Source organism: Crocodylus siamensis, chromosome 2, assembly GCF_052110815.1.
Source record: "Crocodylus siamensis isolate JL-2025a chromosome 2, ASM5211081v1, whole genome shotgun sequence".
NCBI lineage: Eukaryota > Metazoa > Chordata > Crocodylia > Crocodylidae > Crocodylus > Crocodylus siamensis.
In genome coordinates this window covers 91,032,696-91,050,173 of record NC_143396.1, presented here as the reverse complement: position 1 = coordinate 91,050,173, position 17,478 = coordinate 91,032,696, and the positions used below count along the sequence as shown (strand labels likewise).

At 38.9% G+C, this 17,478-nt stretch overlaps 1 protein-coding gene across 6 annotated transcripts in view; it reads left to right on the top strand.

Annotated features, from left to right (window-relative positions):
• ZNF827 (zinc finger protein 827) overlaps positions 1–17,478 on the top strand; it is a 152,797-nt gene that overhangs the window by 68,437 nt on the left and 66,882 nt on the right. For all 6 annotated transcript variants that reach the window (XR_016440763.1, XM_090036343.1, XM_090036342.1 and 3 more), the window contains exons 6-7: positions 15,664–15,912; positions 16,610–16,667. Coding sequence is in view for 5 of the 6 variants with exons in the window: in XM_090036343.1 (XP_089892469.1) it covers positions 15,664–15,912; positions 16,610–16,667 (307 nt within the window). In the remaining variant the exon portion in view is untranslated. The remainder of the gene's footprint in view (positions 1–15,663; positions 15,913–16,609; positions 16,668–17,478) is intronic.

Sequence of the window (17,478 nt, the reverse complement as noted above, 5' to 3'; positions counted from 1 at the left end):
ATAAAGTTACGTTTTTTCAAATGCCGGTCAACTGCCTTTCCTATAATCTTATCCATTCTGTAATATAGAAAAGCAGCCGAGCATCCCTAAAAAGCTGAACTTGGTTAGTAAGAAAGTACACTATGCTCACCTCAGTTTGGTGCACCCAGTCTCACTGCAGGCATCCCTTGCAAATTTCAATCACATTGCAATCTGTTTCGTTAATTTTCTAATATTACACTCTAAAAACTTCTTTCTGTTGAAGTAGTGGAGATATTGGTATGTTTAGTTAATCTTTCAAGAGCATTGAATACTTTCCCTTTTTGCACAGAGTGGTATGCATCAGGAGAAGTTTTAAAACTTTTTCTCTTTAGGTGACCTTCATTTCCTTGTTACCTGAATCATCTTGTCAGATAAAGTTTGCTTATTGTTTGATAAGCACATGAGTTTGCTTGCCAGTAAAACATGCATGAAAACAAGGTCCTTTAGATGCTTAAAAGGCATGATTTTACATCTCTTTTGGATATAGTTTGGTTCAGTGCACTGGGGGCCTGACTGGAAGTGTCAGTGAACTTTTGTTTTTGCCACCGACTTGATTTGTGCTCTTGGACATCAACCCTCTCTGTCTCCTGCTTCCCATGTGTAAAGTGGCTAATAATGCATAGCCATAGTTGTGAGCTCTATTGCTAAATGGGATAAGTATTACTTATTATTACTTAGTTTAGCTTATAGGTTGCCCAAAGTAAGTTGATGCAGTGTGAGGCTGATTGGTTTATTCAAAGAAAGAACACACAGTAAAGTGTGATAAAGTTGGGACGGAGAAAAAAGAGCTGTTTTTTCTGTTAGACATTTATTCAGAAAAAAGCAACTCCTACAGTTTTGAGAAACAAAAATCAGACACATAATGATATCAAGTATATGGCATCTGAGAAACAGCCATGAATTACAAGATAGGGTGGAATTGTACACACATAATTAATGGTGTATAATGGGTTTATTCTTTTTGACAGGCTTCCTTGTCCTTACTCCCATTAATAAGAAAATTGTTTATACTGGAATAAACCCCTTCTTGAGTTAAACAGGACTGAAAGGGACCTCCTGGGTAATCTAGTCCAGGGGTCTGTATCGTGTCATATGCTCAAGTCATATAATCTGTTCACACATTATCAAGCTCCATCTAAAATGAGGTAGGTTGTTTTGCCTCTGCCTCCTGTTAGGAGGCTGTTCCAGAACAACATTCCAGTGATGATTAAAACCTTCATTGAATTTCCAGCCTATATGACCTGTATGACCTGTTTGTTCCCATTTGTTTTTGTGCCAACCTTATCCTTTAGCTTAAATAGTTCTTCTCTCTCCTGGGCATTTATTCCCCGTGATGCATTTATAAAAAACAATCCTATCTTCTTTCAGTCTTTAGTCTCTTCTTTTGTGATGTTCACTCCATTCCATTGATCACTCTAGTAGCTCTTCTCAGTACCTGTTCCACCTTGAACTCATCTTCCATGAACATGGATGATCAGAATTGCACACAGCATTCCAGATGTGGTCTTACTAGGACCTCTTACAAAGCTATTAATACATCCTTGTCTTCACAGGAAATTCCTTGCCTGTTCTGTCTTAGGTTCACATTTGCTTTTGTCATGGCCATATCACAATGGCAGCTCATAGTCTGTACTGTGAAAGTTTAATAGCACAGGTGTTTCTTCTCCACTCTCTCTTCCAACTAATAAATACTATGCTTATAGTGGAAATTCTTTGAAGTTCCTTGGTGCTGTGACCTTGCATTTTGTGCTATTAGATTTCATCCCATTTCTGCTACTCCAGTCATCAAGGTTATCTACTTCTTCTTATATAACCTTCCAACCCTCCCCTTTATTGACAGTGTCTCCCAGCTTTGTGCGATCAGCTATTTTCATGAGTACACTCCTACTTTTTGTACCAAGGTCATTAATGTAAATAGTAAATAATAGTGGTCCCCAGACTGGTTCTTGGAGACCTGAACTAGTAAGCTCTCCTCTAGCTGACGGTTACTATTACAGCACAATCCACTGTCTTCTTCTTTAGCTCTGTATTTCTTACCCACCTTACAATTCTTGTGGTAATTCCCATCTTCTAAACGGAATGGATTTTTAGTGGGTACCATATCAAATGCTTTACTAAAGTTGAGATAGATAAATTAAATACACCACATTTCTCTTCTCTGAAAAAAATCAGTTATCTAGGGCCTTGTCACATGTTACATTTATGATGTGCTAACTGCACTTAAAATGAGCATTCAAGCAGTAAAATGTGTGCTAATTGTCATTGTAGTGTAGCAAAGCTAGGACTTTGCCAACAAGAAGTATCTCGAAATCGTATACCTAACGCATGTTGAGGACATCTTAACATCTGACTGATCCACTAGTTTACAGAGTGATGTTGTAGCTGTGATGGTCCAGAAATTATGCTAGGGGCAAGAATTTCTTAGGGTGATCTCTTTTATTGGACCAACTATATATATGGGATAAAGTTCGGCAAGCTTTCAAATGCAAGATTCTTCATCAGGTCTCTGATTACACCATTACGACCACATGTCTTATAGAACAGCCATTCCCTCTCTGACCTTACTGGTCTTGTACTCAAGTGAAATCTACCTAACACCTTTAAAAAGTGAACTTGGGAACAAAAAAATCACAAGCTGGCTAGACACTGAGAAGTAATGACTAAATACTGATATCATGTTTATGGCACATTATAATTTATCCAACTCCTGAATTCTTTCTACACAAGGAAGGTGAGATTGACCCTCCTTCCTTTTGTATAGGCCTTGATCTCCCAGTAATCAGCTTCTTTTCTTCTACCAATTGTGTGCCTGCTACCCCAGAGAATTTCTCTCAGCCCTTCCCCTCTTCTTTGTTTTGCTAGATTGTGCCTGGCTGCTTATCGTCAGAGACCTGATGAAGAATGTCTTGGATTTGATAACTTGTCTAACTTTATTCCAATGCATAGTTAGTTTAGTAAAAGAGATTGCCCTCCAGAGTCCTTGCCTCTCACATAATCTAGTTAAAGCATGGAGATAAGAGCCCAGTTTTTCCTAGGTTCCATCCTCATTTCTGCATTGACTCACTGAAACTCAGAAGTGTTGTGAGGTTCATTTGAAATGTTTTAAGGCACTTAATATCTTCTGAAGGCACTGTAAAGTACAAACTATTGTTCTTTGTTTTGCTGTTTTGCCAGAAAATGAATTAAATATCTGGGGGCCCTTAACTGAATGCTGGCCCTAAATGCTTCCTAGCTATTAATTGGTAAAACCTCTGAATATACTGCAAAAGTTTGTCAAAACCAATTTTGCTAACTCTTATTGAACTATATTTCAAGCAGAAAATGGTCTTGGGACTGCTGTTTGTTAAGAAATGATTCCACTTGCTAAATCCGATTCATAGTGGAAGTGAACTCTCTGTGGATCTTTCTGTTGATGTTTTTGGGGACTTTTGGTTTCCTTTAATATTACTGCATTGAATAAAATGTATTTCACTACAATACTACCAGAAGCAAAAGTTATCATATACTTCTTCTGACATCTACTTATGATAGTAGACATTACATCCATTAGTTCTGGATACAGCAACTTAAGATTGTTGTAACAATCTTAAGAGTTAGATTACTTTTGGTTTACAGCTTTCATACTTTCTCTTGGTTTATATCAGAAGGATACTTCTTGGGAACCTCTAACTTTTCATGAAAAAACCCTGTTTGGTGATTTGCTAAATAGTCTTTGTCAATTTACAAAGTAATATTCTTAGGGTATGACTGCATAAATAATATATCAGGACACAGTGGAAGCCAGGATGTGAATTTAAGATGATCTTAGTTATCCTGCAGCAATTGCTTGTGTGCATGCTGTTACCACAGAGTAAATGTGAGAGAGCTTGCTCTGCTTCCATTGACTCAGGAGCAAGCTACTGCCCACCACAGAGCAAATGTGCATATGGGCAGTTCTCTCAGTGTAGCTGACATGCTATAATTCCCATCTTTGCTTACCTCGCATTAACATTTTTTGTATAGCCATGCTTTAGTTTAAAGAGAGACTGGCAATTTTAAAAATCACCTATTAATCTATACCCATATGATCAACTATCTAGATACCTTAGTGTGAGAGTATCCTGGCAAGGGAGCTTGGGGGATGGGGTAGGAGCTCTTTCCTTCATACTTTAGATCTCTTCATGAGGCTTTGGAAGCAGCAAGTGCATCACCCTTCTTTAGGAACTCCGTATGTAAGAAGCATTTGACCAAGACTTTCTGCAGGACCTAGGGAGAGTTCAGAAGACAGACAATCAAGAAAAGATGACAGCTTTGAGGAAGGGCAAAACTGAAACCTAGTAGTAGCAGGAGCCATCCAAGCTCCAGAAGACAAGGGGGTGCAGGGGCAGAAAAAACTCAGTGGAAGCTGGAGGAGTCAGCAGTGCTGAGCTACAGCATATATTTTCTGGAGACAAGGCTCCTCCCAACCTCCTCATCCAGGCCTCTCTAAGGACCTAGAAGAACAGGATGGAATGGAGAAAATTGAAGTAGACACTAAATTAAAAATAGAAATATAATGATACAGTAGAAGACGAATCTTCTTTCTAAGTCTCATATGATAAAAGCATAAAATTGAGCTAGTGTTGATGAGTTTATAGTATAACAGAAATCTGATAACACTTGTGTCTGCATGCTTTTAGAAGTTTGAAACAATTCAAAAATACTTCCTTTTTTAAGGTTCTGCTAGCTTTCAGCATCTGAATCCTGAATATAAAGATTTTTAGGTCCTTCCTTTTTAGGACTTGATCCCAACAGTCCGGGAGAATCAATTTTGTTTCCTTTTAGTGGGTTTTGGACCAGGCCTCTTAGTCAGCTAGGTGGAAGTAACAATAAGGATTTAGGTTTGTTTTTTCCCCACAAATGTAAAAAAGACACACATTTATTAAACCACAAGAAGAATGTAAACAAATCCAGGAGGGAAGATCTGAATGTAGTCTTTGTGAAGGGCGAACAGAACAGCTAAGCATGAGCCACCTTTCCTTTGGATTGACAAATACTAAACATTAAAATCACTATCTACCTAGGCCAGGGGTGGGCAGCCCACCAGGTCATTCTATCCGGCCCACGGGGCCCCTAAAAAATTTAGAAAATTAATATTGATCTGCCCTGGGCTGCCTGTCATGCGGCACTCAATGGCTTGCAAAAACTCAGTAAGTGTCCCTCTGGTCAAAATATTTGCCCATCCCTGACCTAGGCAGAGATACCATCTACTTGTGAGACAGATGTAAGTCTTTTGGTCCCACAAAATCTAATGGATCTAGGAGATATCTCTCTTCTCCTGTCTCCCCAGTCAAAACAGCCAAATATATTTACCCCCAAATTGCAAAATAATGTGGAACATATGGAAACCTGAATGCACTTCTGTCTTGACCCACAAGAAAACAGAAGTCAGTGTTTAGTCAGTATAGCAATGTCATTCATCAGGATTCTCACACAAATGTGATTTTTCTAAGAATAAGAACCCAATTCAACCCAAACCCTGTTCTCCAGTTAGTAAGAGATAGCAACTTGCTGTAGGCTATCGCAGGAGAAAGTCACAAACAGATTGGTAGCTGTAGGAGCCTATGCCAGTTGCTCAGTAATACAAACCATGTTGAAAATAATAATGTAACAATTCACAATGTAGTTATCACAGTTGTGTAAGTTAGGGGTTCCATATATGGGAGTAAGTTAAGTGTGCTTTGTTGTTACTGGTTACGTGTTGTATGAATTTGTATAAAAGTACATGTAAGGTGCCTGCTCTTCGCAGTGGGGCTGCTGGATGGACAAACCCTGTTGCGTTTCTTGCTGATTACCAGAAGGCTGATGTGCTGTAACATCACAGTATCTGCTAATAAAGATACCTGAGTGCTGACTCTTCATCTTTGAGCCTGTGATCTGTGTTCTGCTGCAGGTTGTTGCAGGGAAGCGAAGTGATCAACATTTGCTACATTAGGAGGAGAATCTGAATAGCCGTTGCTCCTCCTGTGGGATAAACCTCATGGGTGCGTCTCTTTCCTTCCCAATAAGAGGTGTCCTTACCGCTAGGGAAGTTGTCAGTAGCCTAATCACATAGCATGTCAGGCTATGATTGCTCAGAGGAAGCCCCCGGCATCCATTCAGGCAGACATTAAAATAATGGTGACTGGCTGAGTGCTGGGGATCAAACATAGGGCAACCTCAGGGTCTAGGACAAAACTGCCACCTGTCTGGTGGCTGAAGGCAGCTCCATGGTGGTGTAATTGGGATCTGAGGAATTTTATGCCCATTTCAAATATCGTGCATCCTGTCATGGCAGATGTATATGGCAAAATCACGATGTTTGGAATAAGGCTCAGAATTTCTTGTATCTCAATCATGCCACTGTGGAGCTGCTCCCAGCCTGATCCTGTGGACCAGACCAGTGGTAGCTCTGTCCTGGACCCCTGGTTTGCCCCATGTCCAATCCCAGCACTCAGCTAGGTGGATCAGGCATGGACAGCCTGATCCTGAGAACAATCAGCAATTGTCAGCGTGTTAGGACTCCCAGCGTGTGGCAGCTCCCAGCCAAGTTCCAGACTGTTAACATCAGGATGATGGAGCATACCACACACTCTGTTTACAGTGCCATAGAAACCAGCCACAAAGACGTTCAGTTTTTTTGTTGAATATGTTTGTGGCTGGTTTGCCATGTTATGGTCCTATAAATTTGATGAACTTGTGGCATGTTGCTATTTATGGCATGATTAGCATGTTAGTCACACCATAAATGTAATATGTGCCAGCCCCCAGGGAAACATACTTATCCACGCCAGCTACTGTCATCTTGCCTTGTATGAAGGGCCTGGAGGCTAAGGAAGACAGATGATATGAATTCTTCTCAGCAGGGCATCTGGAAAAAGTGACACTTTTCTGACATCTCTTTGTAGTCTGTGAGATCAGAATTTTTTATACAGAGGCCAAAGAGGCACCAGTTGGAAAAGTTCATAGTCATAAAGGGGTAAAAGCTTATAAATCACAATAGAATAGAGCTTCAAATTTAGTGGATGTTAAAAGATAATATATCTTTAAATAGGTTAGATAAGATATTTTAATTGACCTTCTCGCCTTTTTACATAAGAGTAATCTTGACATCTAATGAAAAACATATTAATTTAAAAGATGAGGTCATTTGGTGTAATAACAAATGGTAACATCTACAGTCTGCATGTAGCTTAGTAAATTTTCAATGAAAAGTTTAAACAAAAAGCAAGAGCCCTGTTTTTTAATGCTGCTGTTATTATTTTATGGTTGGTCAGCCAGCGGAGAAGAACCACAAAGCTGGTGAGACTGGTCGTATGGAATCCAACTAGTATAAGATTTCCTGGTGGTGGAGGGAATGTTCCTTGTATGGCTCCATGCCTCCTGATCCCTGATGTAGTCTTGTGCTGGACAGGGAGAGTCTGTGGTTGGAGCTGAATGCAGGCTGTGTAAACCCATGGAAGAAGGAAATATGCTCTAAATTATGCTAAGAACAGATGATTGATTGGGGTGTGGTTAATGAGCAATAACATTCATTGCTGCATATTTTTATTTACATTTTTTACTTACATTTAGAGAGTATTAAGCTGTTCACAGTCCTGCAACAAATCTTTAAGTAAGTACCCAATCTTATCCAAATTTACTTTTTTTTTTTTTTTTTTTAATAATACGGCCATTCCAAACACTCTGGTCGCTTTAATTTGCTGTACCCTGTCGATGGTTCACTTTTCTTTGTTGTTTTTTGAGCTCTAGTTGTTATTAAATTGAGTCTTTAGTTACAAAATGTTCCAGTGTGGGACTTCCGAATTTCATCTCCAGCACATATTAACCATTTTACAATTTTATTTTTATACAAAATCCAGTTGCATTGATTCTGCCTCATCAACATCGCCTTACATAAAATATCAGTAAAAAAATACAGAGGAATAAAGCACAGAGCCCTAGGGAACATCAGATATTACTTGTTGTGGCTGTAAAGCAGAACCTTCAAGGCTCACCAACTGTTTCCTACCTCTAAGGTTTTATTTAACTGTCTTAGGGCATGTTTATTTCTAGTGAATCAGAACAATTAGCATTACAAAATGCCTGATTCACCATATTGAATGCTTTTGAAGAGTCAGTACAAGCTGACCTACTAGTTATCCCTGTCAATTTGATTGTGAAAACTAATTCACAAGTCCAATTTAACAGACATACAAGGAAGATTCTCTTCCCTCCCCAAAGTTGCCAGTTGGCATGTGAACCTGACTAACATCCCAGTGATAACTTGCTGAATAATTCAGGCCTTCGATGATCAGATCTGAAGGTTCTATGTTTGGGGTATAATTTTTTTAATTACTCTACAAACTAACTCAAGATGAGAAGGCTGAATGACTTAATCTCATTTTCAACAATGGAAGCCTATTGAAGAATGTGCAGCATCAATCTTGATCACATGATTTGTGATATAAACTATGTAGACCTGCTTTCAAATTCACATCAGTATGTATATGTCTTCTTCGGCAGTCCCTCGGAGTCGAGGATGATTGTCTTTCATGATTGTCTTATCTGTGAGTCTCGAGATGGCTGATGAGGCTAATCTGTATTCAACAGATTCTGTCGCAAAATATGTATACGTAACCACCGACTGAAATCAATGTAAGATTGGTGTAAGTTGAGAATCAGGTCTTTTTTAGGTAAATTCTTTTTTATAGGGCATAAGCAGAAGGAGAAAATCATGGCCAGAGATATTTATCCATTGTATGTACGATGACTAGGTTTTTAAATAAACGATTGTTAGGCTTTCTGGTTATTAGCAGTCAGCCTAGACCAGAGTCCTTCCCATCTGCAGCCTCTGAGCAATTACCAGACAAGCCCAACATCTCAGCTGGGCCCTGGTAACCATAGGTGTGGTGGCCCTATGGGGACTGGCTGCTATGAGCAGGAGCTCTGGGGTTTGGGCAGCATCTGCAGTTGCTCTGAGCCCCAGTCCAGACCTCCAGTCTCTTCTGTGGTTTCTGTCTCATTCTGTGCCCTGGCTCCTTGTCCTCAACTGATGTTTTAGTTCTTGCCTTTGGCTTCTGGTCCTCTGTTTGTACCCTACTTCCAGACCACATCCTTAACCACTGAGCTTGATTGCCTAAGGAAGGTGCCATATAAGAAAATAGTATTAATAAAGATAACTATTGTATGTTGTATGGAAGCAATATAATAAAACTGGGTGGTACATAGTATGAGGAATTAGAGAAACGAATTTCCTGCTTGGTGAGTGACTCTCCCTGGGTGTAACACAAATTGACTGAGTGACCTTGGGTAAAGCACGTTCAGCCAGATTTTGAGTGTGTTTCAACCGCTGACTTGTTATTAGATATGAGCATGTGTATTGGTGTGTGCATGCTCAAATCGGAGTCGTCACATCTGCATTGCTGCAAAAAGTCACCTTTGAAAATCTGATTCTGAAACCCTGAGCTTCATTTTCCCCATTTTTGAAATTGGTATGATGATGTGTGTGCATTGTGCGAAATGCTGGGATGTCTACAGTTGAAATGCACTTCAGAGCCACTAAAAATGTATTCATTCCCTTGTATTAAATAATGTTTTTTTGTTTATTTTTGAGTTTACTGGGACTAAAATTTAAAGTTAAGATCAAATGCCATTGCACTCTGGCTTTTTGCGAAATGTGAAATCTGCCAGCATGGCATGCTTATTTTATCTTTTTTTTCGTAGGAAAAAGCTCCATATTTTCCTTGACCTTGTAAAAATGACATTAGTACTTTCTTAGACACGTTCTAAAAGGCTGTTTATGTTGTTCCTAGTAACTTAACATTGGTGGATTTTTCAAGCTGACAGCTTATGAATTGGCATGTATTGCTATTTTTGGATGTCATGGAAGCAGTGAAATCCTAGCAGTAGTGGAAGACTGATTTATTGGAGGGAAATCTTTTGGGATTATTTTTCCCCTTCCCTATTTTGTTTATCTGTTGCATTGTGGTAGCCCAACCTTTAATGAAAGAAGCTTTACATTCATTCTCTTTCTGAAATTAGTTAAGAGAGGTGGATACCTATTGCAGTCTGCAATTAGTCAGAAGGCAGGATAGGGTGGCAGCTTACAGACTAATTAAGGTGCTATCCTGCCCTGTCTTCTGAAATTAGTAGTGGTCCTAAATTGAGCAAGGGGTCAAGTCTGGAGAATAAACTTCTATGCATCTCTCAAGCCCTGCTGCCTGGGCCTGGGAGCTGAATGCTCTTCCCTGTACCCTATATATGTTAGGGTGCTCCTCTTCTTAATTAATTTACGATTCCTGGTTTTATGGGCACAAAAGAACCTGGAACCTGTAGTAAGCACAGTTCATCCCAAAATGAGTCCTGTGAAGCCCTGTATCATCATGGCAGTTGTGGAAAATAGTGTCTCTTGGTGTAAAAGGTCGAACATAAGGGTTTATAGCTCATCTCATTTAAAAGGCTTGCTCTTGTGTAAAAAAAGAGCTCTTCTGTGGTTTGATATAGTACTTCCATAGCTGCAATAAGTTTCCCTTCTTTTGTTAAATTAATTGACTATCTCGTAAGTTAGCAACAGAGAAAACTTCTTAACCTCCCAGTATGGGGCCTGGAATCTGCAGTATTTTTTCCCTGATGTTTCATCCCATCTCCTTTTAAATAAAGAGCAGACCAGCTGTTTTTAAAGGTATTTGGCCATAGACGCTTGTATGAGTAGGGTAGAAAGGTAAGAGAAAAAATCCAATATCATTGCCATTTTAAACATTTGATCCTACAGTCCTTTCCATGTGTCAGCCTCACACCTAATAAGACCAGGCCCAGCTATGGTCATGCTAAACACCTGCGTAGGGGGAATAAACGGTAATCTGCTCCTTACTTCCATAATTATTGTCTATAACACAGAAGGGAAGATAGTCTCCAAGGGCTCACTGCTCTTTTCTCTGCAGAGGTGGGTGGGGACTTGGCTTTCTTCTCCAACATGTAGTCTGCTGCAGCTGAGGGGGTAGAGAAGTACTCTGTGGTAGGTATAAAGCTAGCTCAGAATCCAATCCCCAGACAAGAGGCAGGCAGGGACCATATTATGACTGAGTATAAGCCATGTGATTTCCTTCATTCAGGTCTTCAACAAAACTATGATCAAGTCCCTTTTTATTACTCTGTTGTTAGAAAAGACTAAGACGTGATTCATGTGTGCTTTTTTCTAGAGAGGTTATGGTGGGACCAGCAAGATAAGAATGGAACAGACAAATATCTCTAATGGGTAAATTTAGCTTGGTTCTGTGGAAATGTCAACTGATCGTGAGACAGCAACCCCATAGTATTATTGCCGGCTTGTCTCAACCAGACTAGTCTCGGTGTGTCCCAGTCAAAAGTATTTGCAGGACAGGGTATTAATCTGTATGGAGGAGACCCAAAAATAGAATGAATATTTTGAAAGGAAGGCAGAGAAGAGAAGGTCAGTTTGACTCTGCACCTAAATTTGGAGCCTAGTCCCGGAACTCTGGATGTCAGACATCCGAGGAGCACACTTATTTGCTGAGTTACCTGAGATTGTGATTGATGATGATACTTGATGCAGGCCTTCGAAGATACAAGTTCACTTTTAAAGCACAGCATTTTATTTTTGTGCCATTCAATATTGATACAGTTTCCTGTGGCTTATTATAATAGCTTGACAAAAGCTTTAAAGAAAGAAAAGAAATATGCTTGATAGGGCAAAACTGTTAAATTACATTTCTAGCTTGCCTTCCATTGAGCAGTCTTAAGAATGAATTGTGTTGGGGAGATCATGGATGTTAAAGATTTCTGTCAATGTTTGTGCATTTTTTAAAGGTCAAGAGTTATAAGAAAAGAAGAGAGAGAGAATATTTCATGTAAATAATTTTTGGAATATCCCCATCTGCGTTTAACTGTTAGCTTCATTTCTTTCAGTGCTGCAAATTATGAAGCCTTTTTTTCTTTTTCTCTTTTTTAAATGGAAAAAACAAAACAGGAAATGAAAAAGGACTCAATGAATGAGTCTGCTTGATCTTGCGTGAAGTGAATCTCTTTTGTATGGAAACATAATGTCAGCCTTAGTCATAGAAAGATTACTGGACTAAATTGGGGCAATATGGCATCATGAATGACTGAACCATGTTACACAACCCCAGAGTATTTTCTAACTATTTAGTAGTTTAAGGTAAAATAGACGGCAAAGCTTGATATGTTGGTGGTATTGGATAAAAAGGGAAATTGGTGACTTGTTAATTGAAGGAGGGGTAAAATGGACAGGGCAAAATTTTGTAATAAATAAAGTTAGTTGAGCCAATGAATTTCTTTTCTTTTTGAACTGAAATTAAATGGCTGTAGTGATGTTATTTTGTGTATCACATCCCTAACTTCCTCAGGCTTAAAAGAAAGGATTGGCAGACAAAGAAACCCCTCTCCTTAGTGTTTTTGAAACCCATTTGCCAGGTACATTGGTTGGATGCAGCAGTTCTGATCACCTGTTGCCTATACCAACTAACATTCTGGACCACCGTCATAGGTGTGGCTGACCTTCTACTGTCTGAATCTCCACAAGGCTGCTGTGTTGGATCTCAGGCCATTTACAGACATTCAGTTTCTCATGGGAGAGTTGTTCTTCTAATAGAAACCAGAAGTGTACACATGTTCAGAATTTTTCTTCGAGAGCAAAATGGCCATTCCAGGTGAAGAATAACTGGGAGACAACCAGGATTAAATTGCTTCTGGGAGAGCTAATGTCTGTACATGTGCTATGGTTTCTGTCAGAAGAGAACACTTGGGTTGGACTTTACTGCTTCAGCTGAGCAGGGAGCAGAATATATCCTACTTATAATTCTCACATGCTGCAGAGACCCTGAGCAGTCTGAGTGAGCCAATCAGTGCTGCCCTTGTGTCTGCTGACAGCTGTCTCTAGGCAGACTGAGGGAGCTTGCTGAGCATGCTAAAATGTGTGCATGTGGCGTTCTGGCTGTGCAGCATCAGCACTGCAAGCTCTCTGCTTTTCAGCATTCACATGTTTGTTCCAGGGTCTTTGGATAAGTTTCTCTACCAGGAAACCAAAACCAGGAGAATTTTCCCAGATCATTTGAACTTGTGTATGCAGCCTCAGTCCATATGCCCATATGTTCTGAGCTGTTTTGGTCTCGGTTGCAGCACAGTTTCTTTTCTTGGCAACTTTGGTAAATTTCCTGGGTGCAGACCTTCTGTACCTCCTTAGGCTATCGGGACCAACACAGACCTTCAACAAACCCATCATTCACACAGTCTCTCCTAGACTTTATGCCTGATCTTGTGCATGAGCACCATTCCTCTTCACTTCCCTGGACCAGACTCCTGGCCAGACTACATTTCTCATGATGCACTTGCAGTAGTGTAGACTCTCCTGGTGCACAATGCAGCTTGATTGGAAGGAAGGAACAGAATTACATCACAGAACATATGGCCTGGACAGGGAGCCCAGCCTGAGAGAGGGAGTGTTAGTCTGAATGATAACACCTGTGAAACAGCATGGCCCAACAGAGAGATGCAGCTTAATGAAACCAAAAAATGTTGTTTCAGGTAAATTTGTCAAGCCAAAGCATGTTGATTCAAGGTACAGGTATTCCCCAGGGGCAACTAGCAGCGGCACAAGGTATCCTGCTGCTAATTGTTCCCAGGGAACCAAACATCTGCACTCATCTTGACATGACCATAAAGTTAAGAAAATCATCAAAATTGAAATTTTCACCCAAAAAAGTTAACTGTTGTGGAAATTGCATTTTTTATCAAAATGATTTTGACAGAAAATTTCAGTCAGTCCTGTCTAAAGGTACATTTATATTGGTAAAACCCTCCACATGGTTACTCCACATTTTGGTTTAAAAAAAAAAGTATTTTTTTGGTTTCATGTTGTTTGACTTTACCCCAGTGGTTCTCAAACATTTTTGGGCTGTGGCCAAGCTTCCACTCAACTTGTAATTACTGTTACCTCATTCTTGCTTCAAGCCTATTAGTAGTAATTGAATTTATGTGGGACCCTGCCCCATAGTTTGGAAACCGCTGGTTTAACCCCCTTCTAAGCAAGATTAGGTGAACAGAAGAAAAGGATATTTACATTGGAGTAAGTGTGTCTACAAGGCATTTTATAGTGGTATGACCGATAGCACTTTACAGAAAAAACCTTTTCTGTGTAAAGGAGTGTACTTGGTAGGACAATTTTCTTGCAATTTCCTAGTTGGTTTAATAAAAGGTATCATTTTGAAACCAAGAGTTCTAGTTTTTTGTACATCTTTCTGTCTAAAGAGTTTTAGTGCTGTTAGTATCTTTTCAATTTAAATCTTAAAAAAAAGCAAACATGAATTATGATAAAAATAATCCCATTGGCACAATTTCCCACACTAAAAATAAAACATGTCAGAGGTGGTTTAATTTACCACGATAAACTAACATGATAAAACGAGGTCAAAACATGTATCTTCAGACATGATTAAGCTAGCAAAATAGCGATTTTTTTTGTCACGTGTATGTAGGAAGAGTGCTACATGGACAAATGCCGTTATATGTTTCTACAGGTCATGTATCTTGACTATATCCTTCTCTTACACTCTTGTTATTGCTTGTCATCTTAAATTGCAAACTCTTTTACACAGGAAGCACAACTTCTTAAGTTTCTGGACAGCATCCAGCACAAGAGGGCCATAATTCTGTTTGGGGCATTCCCCCATGAGAACAGATGTCCTCTCAGCAGCCCGATTTGATACAAAGCCATTTTCAAATATCACCACCTGTTACCAAACTCAAAGTGAGAATAAGTTAGATTAATTCTGCTCAGTTTTCATAAGAGAAGGTGAGCATCCTGCTCTTTTTTTTTTTCTTTTACTCTTTCCTGAATTTTACTAGCTCCTTAGCCCTCATTAGCGCCTTTAAACTTTTGATTAAAATTTAAAACACCTTAGTGAGAGTTGAACCAGCTCCTAGTTTGGGTTCATGAAGTGAAATTGCATTTCAGAGGAATTCACCTTCTTCATAGGTATTTTGGAGTGCCTTGGTAAGGGTGCCTTGGAGTGCCACGTTTGAAATAAAAGGAAACTCGTATTTCAAAGGGACCTGGTCACATAGCCCTGCAACCAGGCCAGAGTGCTGAGCAGCACCTGCAAATAATCTAGTTGTTGCTGTACTGTAGAAGCTTGAAGTAGGAGCTGTTTTTTTAGATAATCTATTTATTTTCTTAGCATAAATAACAGAAAAAAACTGTTTTAAGGCAAAAAAGAGGAGGGTTAGATTTGTGATCTGGATGCATGGATTTCTGTTGGGTGGGAAGGGTACTGTAGTTTTGTAATATTGCAAAAAACGGTATCTATACCAATTACAGTAAATTAGTTTAAAAAGAAGAACAAGGAAGCAGAGAACCTACAAGCCTGTTAGATTTTTAAAATGTGAGTTATTTAATTTTCTAACCAATCAGCATTCTGACTGCAATTTAAAAAATGCTGAAGTTCTAAATCCTGAGGCCAGCAGTGTAATCCTCAGCCACTTGCATTTGGTACCATTATTCCTGATGTGCTATGTTGTAATATGCAAATCTAGTACTTGTTCCTACAGGTGTGCTTTAACAATATGTAACCAAATTAAGCAATTTGGTTATTGTTGTTTGTTTTTATTTTTTTAAATAACTATTTGCAGCTGAAAGTTACAAGGAAACCCAGATGGTAAAGATTAAAGAAGAACCAATGGAAGTTGACATTCATGATTCCCAGGCCTCCATTTCACCCAGCCAACCCAGCCAAAATGTTGGTTACAGCACTTTATTAGGGCGAGAGATTACTGAACACATACAAAAGTTACCAGAGGGCCGAGTGCTCCCCGATAGAAATCTCTTCAGCCAAGATATATCAGTGAAGATGGCATCAGAGCTTCTCTTCCAACTGTCAGGTAAACACTGTTGAAGTAGCTGTTTCTAGAAATAAGAGGAATTTAACAATTTCATATATTTATATGACATTTTAAGACTAGTAGAATTGACAATAGGCATTAGGAATCTTTCTTCTAGTCTTATACCTAAATGCAAAAGGTTCCTCAGACTGTTGGAAAGAATTTCTTTGGGTATGTAAAATGTGCTTTTTGAGTGTTGAGAAGGTCAGGTTAGGCTCATAACATTTGAACTGGGTAGGAAAGGACAGAGTTCAGTTCCATGTTCTTGAAAGCTAATTAAATAATTTCTGTCAGTTGGTAGAACAGGTTTCAAAAAATAAAGGAGAATTTCTGTATGTGGTTTTCATTTAAATAAACACCTGATGTTGTGGATTCAGAATACCTTTTAGTTAGTTTTCCATTCTTTAAGAGAGGAGATAGCTGAGAACTCATGTAAAGCTTGTCATCTCAGCCACAAACTGAATTAATGTAATAAGTGCATTGTAAATATTGTACTGACCTGTGTTACTAAAATATTCAACAAGGCAATTTAAAATAAAGATACTAGTATTCTTAGTCTGCCCTGACCATTGGATAGAAGTTTTTACCATACTGTAGTATAGCCCTATGAAGCATTAAAATAGAGTCAGTGATTAAACATCTATAACAGGGAAAGGGCACTCATGCTGTTTTTGTAATTATGTTTGTTGTTCTGCAGAGAAGGTGAGCAAAGAGCACAATCACAATAAAGATAACACCATTCGAACCACAACTAGGTAAGTCCATTGTCACCTGTAAGTCTGTAGTATAAATAGCATAACTTTATTTTACACTGCATTTCAAACTTAACTATCTCATACCCTTACATATAAATATTACAAATAATTTTCTATTCCTTAGTGTAATACATGGCTTGAAAAATTTGGCTATAAATTAGTGCATATCTTGAGACCATAGGATGAAAAGATGCTGTCCTGAAAGAAAGCCTCCATAGCAGTGACCTTTTGAATGATTCTTTCTTTCCCTGGTCAATTATACATGCTGTATATTGGGAATTGACTTACCTAATTGATTACACTTACAAAATAAATTTATTTTCCAGTGATACATAACCTCAAAGAAGCTGGACTCCAGATACAACTGTTCAGTGAAGAAAAACTGTACTGTTGGACCACTAATACTTTTTCTCATATTGGCCCAGGTCCTGATATTCAGTATGCTGACAATCTCAGTCTTCTGAAATAAAAATTTAGTTAGCATTTTGGTCCTCCTGAGAAGGCCCTTCTTTCTTTCCAGTAAAAATCTATTCAGGTTGTGTTAGGTATGAGCTAATATCACATTTTGATGCATAGTTACAGTCAGGAAAATTTGGTAGGGGTGATGGAGAGCTAAAAATAATAGTGTGTTGGTTGGCAACAAGCTCATTGGTTGCTTTCATTTAAATAAAAGCACAACTGCAACCTGAATATGAGTCAACAGTGTGCTCTTGATACAAAAAAATCAATAGTATATTGGACTGTATTACCAAGATCTTTTCCACTTGGAAATCCAGGGAAGTGATTCTTGTACTCTATGCAGCACTGGTGA